Source organism: Urocitellus parryii, chromosome 1 (genome assembly GCF_045843805.1).
Source record: "Urocitellus parryii isolate mUroPar1 chromosome 1, mUroPar1.hap1, whole genome shotgun sequence".
Lineage (NCBI taxonomy): Eukaryota > Metazoa > Chordata > Mammalia > Rodentia > Sciuridae > Urocitellus > Urocitellus parryii.
In genome coordinates this window covers 197855447-197868810 of record NC_135531.1, presented here as the reverse complement: position 1 = coordinate 197868810, position 13364 = coordinate 197855447, and the positions used below count along the sequence as shown (strand labels likewise).

At 34.1% G+C, this 13364-nt stretch overlaps 1 protein-coding gene across 1 annotated transcript in view; it reads left to right on the top strand.

Annotated features, from left to right (window-relative positions):
• The first annotated feature begins 2511 nt into the window (after window positions 1-2511).
• Window positions 2512-13364, top strand: part of Lrp1b (LDL receptor related protein 1B) — a 1492917-nt gene continuing 1482064 nt past the window's right edge. The window contains exons 1-2 of the mRNA XM_077794359.1: window positions 2512-2518; window positions 3168-3290. Of these exons, the coding sequence (XP_077650485.1) occupies window positions 2512-2518; window positions 3168-3290 (130 nt within the window). The remainder of the gene's footprint in view (window positions 2519-3167; window positions 3291-13364) is intronic.

The window sequence follows — 13364 nt, the reverse complement described above, 5'->3', positions numbered from 1 at the left end:
TCTTTGGTCCTCATGTCAGAAATTAATTCTGCATCTTGGTTCCTTTAGAAAATATAATCAGAGAAAATATCTTAATTTTTTCTTAATGATTTATCCACCATTTCATTTTTCTATTCTTTCATCCTCGGAGCAAATGCTCTTATGTTCTTGTTTAGGTTTGTATTGCATCGACAAGAGTACTCGGACAAACTCTTCTTCCATTTCCATCTCCTTCTAATGCCTCTTGACTCTCTCCAGAGGCACCTTTCTTTCAGCATGCACATCTACTCTGTCTGATCAGAATTCACTGCACTTGAACTTTGCTATTAGTGATACCTTCCCTGATTCAGTTCTTGAAATTGCACGGGGCATTAGTAAATGTCCTTTCCCCTTGCTATTCATTCTTTAATTATGCATGAACTTTGTCTCACCTACTCTTACTTTTGGATTTTTTCTCTTGACAGTCTAGTCATCCTCCTCACATGTCTCTGTCCTCACTTTAACTTCATCTAACTTTAATTCCTATAGCTTACATTTTTTTTCAGCCCCCAGTTCTATTTCCAGTATTGATCATTCTCCTGAATTTTAAACTTAAATATTTCACTGTATAATCCCTTATAGATATCTCCAAAGCATCCCCAATTTGGTACATTTAAAAAGAGATTGAAATTCTAACATTTGGGTTCAGAACACCAAATTCAGGATTCTGCCATTTAATGAGACAGGATACACAATATTTGACTTCGGTTTACTCATAAAATACAATATTAACTTTCCACTCCATCAACATATTTATACACTCAACATCTTTACTCACCTAGATTATTCCAGTAACACCCTAGTTGATTTCCCTACCTCCACCTTTACTTCAATACAATCTGCTCTCAAAACAATAGCCAAAGCGATCCTTTGAAGCAGTAAATCAGACTGTGTCACTCTGCTCAGAATCTTCCAGTTGTCTCCATCTTGATTTTTAAGTAACCAAGTCTTCATCTACAGCCCCAACCCCATACTCTCTCATCTTGCCTCTTCCTAAATTCTCTTTTTATCCCACCACACTGACCTCTTTAGAGTCTCTTCTATTTTCTGTGCAAATCCTTGTGTTGGTCCTTAGCCCATGATCTTTAACACATGGTCTTATACTCAAATGCATATCACTCTGATACTTTATAAGCGTCTATTCTCACTATGATACATTCTCTGAAACATATTTTCTGGCCATCTTGTGTAAATTATGCTTAAGGACTGATCTGCATCTTTTAATCTCCATCTTCCATTTACTTTTCTCCATAGAGTTTATCTTCCAATATACTATACAGTTGACTCATTTATTTTGTTTTGCTTTTGCCCCACTGTAATAAAAGCTCCATAACAGCAGGAATTCTGCCTATTATTTTTCGTCATGTTTCACAATGCTAAAAAATAATAGAAGTTCAATAATATTTGTGGCATAAACAAATGAGCAAATGAAGATATGGAGGTAGAAGTGCTTCTTGATAGCTATCACTGTAAAATATTATTCCCTTTATGATTCCTTCTATTATCTTTCCAATTCACACCATGATATCACTCAGATCCTTGTGTACATACCCTTGTAGTCTTTGTGTTTTCCTCTCTGTGTGTTCTATCCTGGTTTTGAGACACCATCTAATCATTTTTAAGGCTATTTACTTGGAGAACTCTTTAAGCCTTTCAAACATTTTTACCAATTGTTAACTCTTACATTACATCGTCTGGAACAAACTCTTTAGCTGAGTCCTCACCTACGTAGCCCAATCATCTTGAACTAGAGTTCTCTAGCTATCTATAGATATCTACTTATATCTGTAGATGAAAGATTCTTTTCTGTGTGTCTTTGTGTGATATATTATTGAAAGTCAGGCTCTTCAGGTATGGGGGACAGAAGAGTTTGACAAAAGATCTAACATTATGTTAAAACTAAGACAATATTTAGTATGATACATTATTATTTTGTATATTGCTAGAGAAAATGTCAATTAAGCCATGGCCTAATCTTTCTAATCACTTAGAATTAAAAAAAATTATTTAGTGGTCTTGGGGATTGAACCTATGGGGATTTACAACTGGCCTACTTCTCTGGACCATTCAATTTTTAATTTTCGGGTGATCTCACAAAGTTGTTCAGGCTGGCCTTGAACTTGCAATCCCCCTGTCTCAGCCACCCTCTAGTATGCCCAGCGTTTTGTCACTTAAAATGTTTCTTTGCTACTTATTGATAGGCTCACATAGAACTATTTAATGATGATTTTTTATCTTATATTTGTATTGAGCTATATATCATACATATATAAAAAATTGCAAGTGAAATCAAAAGGTCAAGGCACTTGTAACATATTTTCACATTCAGAGGCATTCATTCATTCATATTAAAATAGTAAAAGAGTTATGTTTTCTAATGGACTTACAACATATGAATAAATATATGGTGAAAAACAGACATCTAATGAATTTACTAGGACTTAAGGAAAAGCTGCAAATCCCGAATATTTCATTAACACCGGGAGGAAAAAAATGACAGGTATTTCAGAAACAATTAGCAGTAGAAAAGGGAAGTTAGGAAAAAGGAAAAGTTTTATGGAAATTTATCGTCATTTGGGGTGTCTTGGGCAAATGCTTCCCCCTTAGAAGTTAAGGGAAAAAAATGAAGAAAATTCTGTAATGTAGGATGTCCAATTCGTGTAGACACATGAAGCCCCTATATTAAGATGGATAGTTAAGAACTAAATATTTAGAGATGAAGTTTAATTACAATATTTAACTCGTTACTGATTTTTATTTTTCTGGGAGCAGAGAAAAAAAACTAAAATTTCTCTGCTCAAAAGCTTCTGCTTTATTTCAACATGTTCTTCAAAACTCACTGGCTGGAACATCTATATGGCATATTTGATATGATAAAGCCTATAGTCATAAACACAAACAGAATTCTTAACTATTTTCAGAACAGATTGTGTGAACCTAGAATGAAGTCAAGTCTTTCAAAATAGTGTGCTTAAGCTGAGCAGTGAAAACTAAGAAAAATAATTGATTTTGCTTTGCTGCCGAATAGAAAATGTGGATCATACTCATGTACCTTTTAAGTATTGCTTTCTCACATTTCATCTTTGTACTGCTCTTGTGTTCATGTTCAGATCATTCATATTTTATTTTGAAACATTTTTCATTTTCAGATCAGCAGTCCTGTGATCCTGGTGAGTTTCTTTGCCACGATCACGTGACTTGTGTCTCCCAGAGCTGGCTGTGTGATGGGGACCCCGACTGCCCTGATGATTCAGACGAGTCTTTAGATACCTGTGAGTAGAAAGGTTCCTGTGCCATGTTCGGGTTTACCTTCCCTGTGAAACTAAATGTCAGTTGTTTTCACGGATGACTGCTGTTCTAGTTGATTCTTTTTTTGTTGTTTCCAAACAACCTAAGAAACTTGGAAGTTTTTGTTTATGTTCTTTAAAATGAGTATGTGAGGAAGAGCATAAAATGCAGTTTTCTGATAAGAATTATTTTATGAAAACACCAGGTTAATTGCTACAATGTGGTTATGTTAACACACACACAAAAAAAAAGAAATAAAGAAATTTTTTACTTGAAAGAAAGACCTTTAAAACATAGGAATAAAATGGACCTTCTCCAATCATTCATTTCACATATCTTTAGACAGAGAGAAATGAAGAAGGAATGTTAAGGAAATCAAACTTTAACTCTCACGATATTTCTATCAGTATATAAAAGTACAACACAACTTTCGAGTCTGTTTTCTTTTTTACATGAAAACAGAAATTTTATCCATTCTTACTGTGATGACTTTTGCTCCCATATGGGATCCAGAAACATTTGGTATATGTACATCCTAACTGGACTTGTACCACCATAACCTGGAGACTACTTAGGGTTTTGCCCACATTGGAAATAACACTACGACAAAATTATAAATGCATAATATAACCATAGATAAATATGTCACAGTTCTTTAATGTTTACCTATTCTTTGGAATATGAATAATTCTCTAAATTTTCATATGGCTATTTCTAACAATTCCACTATCAGTTTGTGTTCCTCCTATGACCAGATATGCATACATCTCATTATCATCCCCCAAAGTAACTACATAGTTCTGTGAGGTCAAAGTGAAGAGGAAAACCCATCATCATTATTGCTTGATTTTGTAGAGAAAACAATTATTGGCTCTATTTTTCATTTTTATCTACTTGTATAGAAGTTTTACAGACAAGATATTTGATAAACACCTTGCCATAAGGAAACAGGCAATGTTTGTTAATTTTCTTTAAATTTTAAATTTTTTCTTTAAAGTTTTTAAACACTTAAGTATTTAAATAATTATATTAATTGCTTCTCTTTACCTTGAGCCAATTACTTCTTCCATAGGATAAGTTGTAGTTATTTACAACATTTATAGTTTTTTTTTTTTTTTTTACCAATTTCTCCAGCTTAATTCTGGAAACCTTCCCTAGGCTCCTTATACCACAGATCTGATTCTGGACATAATAAGAGGAAAAAAAATAATAAAATTAAAAATTATTAGAAAAATCCTAATAGATAAAACAAATTTTATAAATTCATAATGAATGTTATTTGGATATAAAGTAATGAATGACTCCTAGATGCTATGAATGAAACATAAAAACATTATTCTAAGAAAAGGGGTTAGTAAAAAAATAAAGAGAGAGACAGAGCATATTTTATGATTTCATTCAGATGAAAGATCCCATGTAGGCAAATTTGTAGAACAGAATGTGGAGCAGTGGTTAGAAAAGGAATGGGGAATGAATTAATAAATATGAGGTTTTGGAGGGAGGAAGAAAAATCTCTAAAATTAGGTTGTAGTGATTTTTGCACAACTCTTACTTTATTCAAAAACATGAATATATATATATATATATATCTTAAGCAGGTATATTTTATGGAATATACATTATATCTTAATAGTGTGTGAAAAATGGAGATTTCCAATATTGTGTTTATGGGTGTAGGTGGTAAAGAAATGTGAGAAGACAAAAATAATCAGGAATATGGCCATGAATTATATAAGTAATGGGACCATATTCAGCAGAATAACCCTTTTTAAGCCTTAGCTCCTCCTTATTCAAGTGGCATCTAAGAATTCTCTCTTCATTAGCTCCAAGGAGGAGATGTCACCGTACACTCAGAGTAACTTCAAATACTGCAAAAGTATAGTGTAGCTTTGCCCTCTTCCCAGATAATCCTATCAATTCTGTGATTGGGAAAAAGAACAGAGGCATGAGATACATTTGTGAAATCTGTTTGTGAGAAGGTCAGGTTGAAGGGGAATGCTTTGCACCTCTGACTGGCACTTAGCAAAAGGATAGAGAAACGGCAGCATAATAATATATGTAGGCGAATCCCCTTCACGCATGTGGAAAAAAGATAGAGGACAGTAATGTTGCCTTTGTGCTAAACAGGTGGACCGTAGGAGAATCAGGCAGGAGAGGTTTTGTGATCTAGAGAAGGCATAAGAAACTATGTACTCAATGCAGTCACCAAACAAAGATAGAGAAATAGCTATTATTCTACTCCAAACTGTATAGCAGTTTAGATTTATAGTGAATTAACTTCTTCCAGATAAATGATTTCAGTCAGTATTAACTGAAATATGGACAAGCATAGAAAGAAAAGCTGTATGAAAAATATCAGACTTTTCAAATTCAAATTCTTCAATCCAGATGTTGACAATTACCATTATCTCTAATCACAGAGCTTTGTAATGTGTTACTTTATGATATTCATATGCACTTATCACTGAGCTGTACAAAATAATTGCATAATTTTATAATTGCATAAATGTATACATTTGATGTGAAAGTACTAAAAATGGGAAACTTTGAAGAATGATTGTTATGAAGGGTAATTTTATATGAACAAAAGTATATTATCATCTTTGATTTGAAGATAAAGGATGTTGTATCTACAAAGTATTAGAGGAAACCAGCTGATGAAATGTATTTATTTTCACGAATTGTACTTAGCCTTTAAAATGAAAGGAAAGACCAATCCAGCCTAGAATTTATTATGACACAGTAAAAGCTCTGAAGAGACAACATTCTAAGAGGAAATAAATGGACATTGTTGGAGAAGAGGAAAAGCTTTATTTGTGAAACACTGATGACTGTGAAGCGTTAGAAGAAAACATACATGCAGAAAGACAAGAAACCCTATACATTAAAGGAACTGAGTATTTTCCTCCTCTCTATGTGGCTTTAGGAGTGTTTTCTAGGATCCCTGAGGTAGATCTCTTTCACTCACAGCAATATACTCAGAATTTTCTTTTCTGAGGTTGATCTGCCACTAAGCTAATTGCACGTAGGGGTGAATTATCTGAAATATGAAATTGGAAAATTTTAGTAATTTGTAACCTTATTATTAAGTAGGAGAACTTATTTGTGGCCATTAAAATGAAAGTTTTTATTGCTGTTCATTCTTTGAAATATTTTTTCAGTCGTCTAAACAATGGTCAGCACTGTCTTTAGGTTTTATGAGACAATGAGAATAGAAAATCAGGAAAATTCCCATATTTCTATTCATTGCTTTCAACCCACGGTTGTTGGTTGGTGTTGTGTACAGCCAGAAGGACAGTAAGTACTGGAAATGGTTATGTGTGAAGTAAAAGCTGGTTGCCATCTATGGCAAAGAAGTCCTTCTAGAAAGGCACTTTTATTCTGAGGTATTCAAAATTTAATTCTTTACAGGATTATTCTTTGGAATGCTTAATGACGCTTCCTCTCAGTTTCAGCAGATGTAGATATTTCCTGTGAATCTCATCTTATTATACTTTAATAAGTATAATATTTCGTTTTTAAGTCAGGATGGTATTAACTATGCTGTTTGTCCTTTTTCCCTATTATCTTGCACTATCACCTTTCAAAGAACCATTTAGAGAATTCTTCAGTTACAGATCATGTTTTGTACAAAATGACTCATGGCTAACATAGGAGAATTAAAAATGGACTTGAAGAGGAAATGGGGGGGGGTGTAACATTTGCAACCTGGATAGCTGTTAGAATTTTTGCATTGAACTTATGTTGTTTTATCCTTCTTCAAAGTTCAGCAAAATTTCTGTAAAAGAACAGATAGTAAATGTTTAGGTTTTCCAGGTACAGAGGGTCTATATTGCATATTGTATATTGATTTATAAAGGGTCTAGATTGTATATTGTATATTGATTTATAAAAATGCTTTAAAAATAGAAAAAAAAATCTCATAGCGCATAGTCTTTATAAAAGTGGGCCACAGGTCGAATATGATCAGCAGACTACAGTTTTCAAAATCCCTGTTGAAGTGTCAAATCTAAATCATATCTGCTAATACTTGTGGAGAAAGATCTGTGCCCAGGTACTTATGCTGCCTGGAACAACACAACCCCACACAGTGAAGTGTGTGTTACCTAGAGCTGTACCTGCACCCACCACTCATGGTATCAGACTGAGGCAATATGGTTTTTTGAAATCAGTTTTTTTTTCCTTCTATTTTCGCAGTCTTTATTGTTTAAGATTAGATATGACTGTATTTTTAATAGCTTGACTAAATGGGGGTTTGCTTTTCTCAGACAGAAAGTTACATAAGTGGCCAATGCAGAATTGACATGGATCCAGAATAACACCAGTTTTCTTCTGATTTCTGTTCTGCCTTCCTTTGTATGTAGTTATCATGCAGCATCCATTCCAGGCTGGCTAGTCAACCTTCCCTAGTAGATAATTCCACTTCAGGAAGAAAGAAGGGAAAGAGAAAAAGAAAAAGCAGGTGCCAGCTGAGCCTCTCTGTTTGTCAGGGAAGTTGACACAATACAGGTTTTTCACAATAATTAAATCCAGTTTATTTATGCTCAGATCTTCGTTATCAAAACTGACCATGTGGCACATGAGGCAATGGATATCCTAAATGAGGCCACCAATAAAGAACAATTGGAGAAAAGATAACAACATAGGCAAAGGCACTGGGCAGTATATGCCATAGTGTCCCTTCACCAATCTCTCTCCTTCTTTCCACCATCTCTCCACCTTTTGCAAGACAGGTGGTATGCACTGTGCATGATAAGGGATTCTGAATTCCAACTGCTTGATTCCAAATCTCAGTTCCTCCATGAATACTTTTTTTAAAAATTAACATAGTTAATTGTACAAAGAATAGGTTTCACCTTAACATTCCCATACACTCCAAGATTACCATTGTTCTTGAGCAACTAACTTATCCATTCGATGCCTCCATTACTCTGTGCAATGGAGATGATAGTATCTGCCTCATGGTGAGTGCTTAGAGTAGACCTGCTCCATAGTAAAATCCCTTCTCCATCCCACACTCCGTCTGTTTTCCAGATGTCCATAGCTATGATGAAGCATTTTATCTGGAGAGTCTTCTACAAAGCATTCAACTATCTCCTCTTTGTATAGGCTTTCTCATTTGTTTACTTAAAACCAATCTAAAAATCAATTTTTTCTGCCTAAGAATATGTCTGGGAATAATATTTTACAAACCCTGATTTATATTGTACACAGTGTTTAACAATTAGTTATATTATATTTGTATGTTAGGACATTTTTGTTGTAGAGAGCATTTCGGAGCAGAAACTTTTTTTAGTATCTCTTCCAAAAACATGATGTTAGCAGATTGTCTAAAGTTACAGAACATTGGAATAAAAAATACATTACTGAAAAAATATTATTAATTGATGCTACAGCCCTGAAGTGTAGATGTTATCATCTCATTTAAAAAAAAATGAAAAAATTGAGTTTATGATTCTTCTGTATCCAAGTTGCTGTTATTCATGAAAGCAGAGTTTGCATTTCTTTGAAATTGCCCTCCTATTTTGAAATATTCCCATAAAGAAAGGTTCAGTTTCTGAGAAGACCCTTCAGGCCACCTAATTTAAAAAATATAGTGTCATTTGAAAATCAGGGAAGGCTATCCCAACAGGGTTGCTTCACACTGACTTTGGGAATGATCAGGTTTAATTGAACAATGTGGTAAAAATAACAAGTCTCCTGGGTCATGGGAATAGAAGCGTTTATGAAAAATGAAAATGGATCATGTCATTAGGTTAGATGTGACTCTGCATGAATTGACCACTACTTCTATTATGTTTCCATTGTTGTGTTATTTCACACTTTATTTAGATAGTCAGATCTTAATGAACTTCTTATATTCATATACTGACCTTTCCCCTAGGGTATAAGGTAGTAATCCTTTTATAATTCCCTTCTAAATTTTCTTTCTTTGACACAGGTCAGAAAAATAAAATGGAATTCAGGTGGGAGGTTATTAGCAAACAGATTCTGCCCTTTAAAAATATAAAGTAGAACAAGGCACTGAAAGTAGACTATAGGAACAATAAAATGGAAAGAAGTATGGTCCTTGCTTTTAAGTAATGGTGATTTAGAGGTCACTTTGCAATGAGGTACTATGTGAGGGCCAAGATTTTTGTTAGGTAGAGAAGCTGAAGTAATCTTACAGATTAAAGAGCAAGCATATGAGACCCATGAGGACAGTTTATGTCTCTTCCGATTCCTTTGTTTTGTTCATTTTATTCTGAGGCTTCTGTCCTTAGCAGTAGGGAGACCAAAAGCATTGACCCTTCTTTATTAATAAAAAAATCACTAAAGAGTTGATATGAGGGGTGCATAGGAAGGTGGGGAAATAATTGTAAATTAAAAGGGCCTGTCTAATGTTGGCTCATTTCCCCAGCACAGTAGGCATGAATAAGGGGGTGACATTTCTCCTCATTCTGCCCCACAACCTGTTCCAGTTGGTGTCTGAAAGTCAAGAAAGGTTAATTGGAGGCATAGGTGATAGAACTGAATGCCCTGTGACTGGCACAGACAGAGCAATTCAGCAATGACAAAAAGCCTTGCCATTTCACCCAAGAAGTCAGTGCTCCCTGGTCTTCTAATCCAAGATCACAGGTCACAGAATATAGAAAGATCCATGTCCCTCAGGCAGGACTGAAAACAATAGGGAACAAAAACTCTGAAATGATGTAAAATAAAGGGGGTAAAATGAAGTAGATGAATTCCAGAGACATCGCTGGTGCAAATCTCCCTGGCTTAAGGGATGATGTACTGTAAACAAGTGCTCTTGCAGGGCTCTGCAGGGGCCAAGCAGAAGGTTGAGCTGGGAGGCTTCCCAGGAACCATCCAATCCATCATTTATCCTCAGCTAATCTAGCACTTGGGGTTGGGGATGAGGCTTCTTATCTTTCATGGGTGAGCACATTTCTTCCCAGAGGATGTTTTATTCTTTATAGTCACTGTATAAAATTTACATTTGACTTTCACTCAGAAGGGCTTCTAAAGTGACATATTTTGCTAAATGAAGCACTAAAGGATGTTGTATTCTAAGAACTTATTTTTAATGGCAGTTTAATATTCTCTCTCTCTCTCTCTCTCTCTCTCTCTCTCTCTCTCTCTCTCTCTCTCTCTCTCTCTCTCTCTGCCTTTCCCCATGTCTTTCACCATCTCACCCTGAAAGTAGGATATAAAACTCTAATCTGTGTCTATGGAATAGGCAGCAGGACAAAGAGTATCATCATTCTTCCAATTGCTATCTTGTAGCTATTCAGATTGGAGCAGTGGCATGGACTTGGGGTTGATTTTTATGTATTTTTTAATTTTTATTTTATTTTTTTCTAAATATAACATTAGCTTTCTTGATTTGGGAGATGGTAGACAGTGCTCACAGAGGAGAAAAAAATTCTGTGAAAATGGACAAACTTAGGACTTAGCTCTGGGAGTGTATCAACTCAGTAAATGTAGATTATAACTTCCATTCAACTTCTTTCTCTCTTTATCTCACCTCCCTCCCCCTCTCTCCTTCTTCCTGTCTTCCTCCCTACCTCTTTGAATCCCTCTCTCCTCTTTCTTCTTTCAGTCTTTCCTTCTATCCTTTCTTTCTTTCTTCTGAAGAAATAAATCTGAGTGTCTACAAAGATTATTCACTGGGCAGTCTTCAAGAGTCAGATATAAGAGGGGAGAATCCTTCAACAGACACATCTTCCAAAGTGTTCAGCAGCAGAGAAGAAACAAATACATTCTACCACCTCAGACTGAATTGACATCAGGACAAATAATTATTAATATACTCATCTTAGAAGTCAGCCTGCATTCATAAGGCTCATGCACTGTTTTATAAACAAATTATTGTAATAATTTATACTTCTATAGTTTCTGTTGGAATTATTTTTATATTATAATCATTAAATGTCACTTGATCCTTCTATTCTCTTTTGAGAAAGATTGGTTAGGCATAGTGGACTTGGGGAGGCAGGGGAATCTGAGGTACTAAGAGCTTATAGGTAACAAGGCTAGTATAGCAACCCAGAACTTCTCTTTCTTTACTTGCTACTGTAGCATACATTAATGACTGAGTTGCATCCCTGCAAAATTCCTGTGTAAGATAGAACTCTAACCCCAGGCACCTCAAAATGTAATTGTGTTTGGAGATAAAGACATTTAAAGAGGTAATTAAGTTAAAATGTAGTTGTCAAGAGTGGGTCCTACTCTAGTTTGACTTTTATCCTTGTAAGAGGAAATTTAGTTGTACTAAGGGTTACCAAGAAAGCTTGTGCACAGAGAAAAGACCATGAAAATAATTTCTCTGTTTAAGCCATTCGTGTGTAGTATTTTCTTAGGATAGTCCAATATTCAAATATAGCACCCTAGTACATATTCATTAAATCTCAATTTATAACAGCATACAAAAAAATTCAGCAATTAATAATTTCCTATTTTCCTTAAAGATATAAAGTAAATTTTATTAAATACTACAATACTAATATTATAAGGATTATAGGAATTACACTTAAAGAGGTGTGAAATGAGATCCAATCAGTTTCCTATCCTATGGACTAAAGGAATCATTTCTGTTATGATTAAACCTCCAAGAATATCTAATTTAACTATGTAGTATTATGCTTATGCAAATGAAATCTCTCTCAGTGAAAAATCAGTAGTAATATACTACAATTAGTTTTTTCAAAAATTGATGTATAATGTGATGTTCCAAAGTCTTAAAATGTAGGTTTTCCTGATTCTCCCCTGGGTGATTTAGGGCACAGTTTTAGAGATGCAGTTGGAGGCCTTCTTTGATATTTAATTATAACACCAATCCTAAACTCAGATGCTTGACCAAAGTACCATTTGGTAGAATATTGGTTGCATTTCAACTTTTTTTTTTTTAGAAATACAACCAATTTATATTAGTCATAGCATGCATAAGTAATATTCTATGTTATGTTATTATAATCTATGTTAGATCATTATAAATTTATTCTAAATTTAACATGGGACTGGGCAGTAAAGTAACATGTAATTTGACAGTAACAGCAAAAGCATCTTTATCTTCATGGGACTTAGGGGAATTCTATTCTATTTTTCTTCCAAATAAGCACATATTAGAAAATTCAGTGTTTGAAATAAATGACAGGTTATGCATTTTCACATAAATAGTGAGGAAAATTTTGTCACCAAACTAAATTTTTCAAAATATATGGCTACATTTTCTTGAAGAAATCTAGAAACTAATCAGCTGCTCTTTATTGAGGGACTACTATGTCCAAATGAGGGTTATAGGTAGTCTTTCTGAGTACATTAAAACAAGACCATTTATCCCATGGCCTCCCAAGTACATTAAATGAATGCTAGGATATTATATGTTATTTCGGCCTTGGTTAAATGTAAAAAAAATGGTATTTACAATACAGTGATGATAACTACTATTAACACAAAGTGGATGATTAATATGATCTGATGCTGTGCTTTGAGTCTTGCGTAGTTTACCTCCTTTAATCCAGAGAACAATCCTGAGTGTAGTATCAGGTTCAATTTTCAGGGCATAAATATCACAGATATCTTGGGTCTATCTATGTATCTATCTATCTATAAATCTACATCTATATCTATATATCTATATCTATATCTATACATACATAAATATATATATATATATATATATATATATATATATATAATGCCAAAAATGTATAAAAATATTTTCTAATGTGATGAAGTTGTCATAGGAGCTAATGGTGTTCATAGTCCTCTCTTATAGATGAAAAATATAAAGCATGAGAGATGTTATTTGCTGGATAAATTTGATTAGTAACAGAATTATAATTAACACTCTTCCATATTATATGGCTTCTCAGATAAGGTAAAACAGCCTGAAAATCTTGAATTTTAGTGGAGGCAAGACTCATATATGCCCATATTACATTGCCTTCAAGTCAGCATGATCATGCTTTCCCTTAAACATAAAGCTTCATGGACATACTCTGTCTAGATATGTGCATGTGTGGCTATTTATTTTGAATACAACAGATTTTAATTGAGTGATCACTGTATAACAA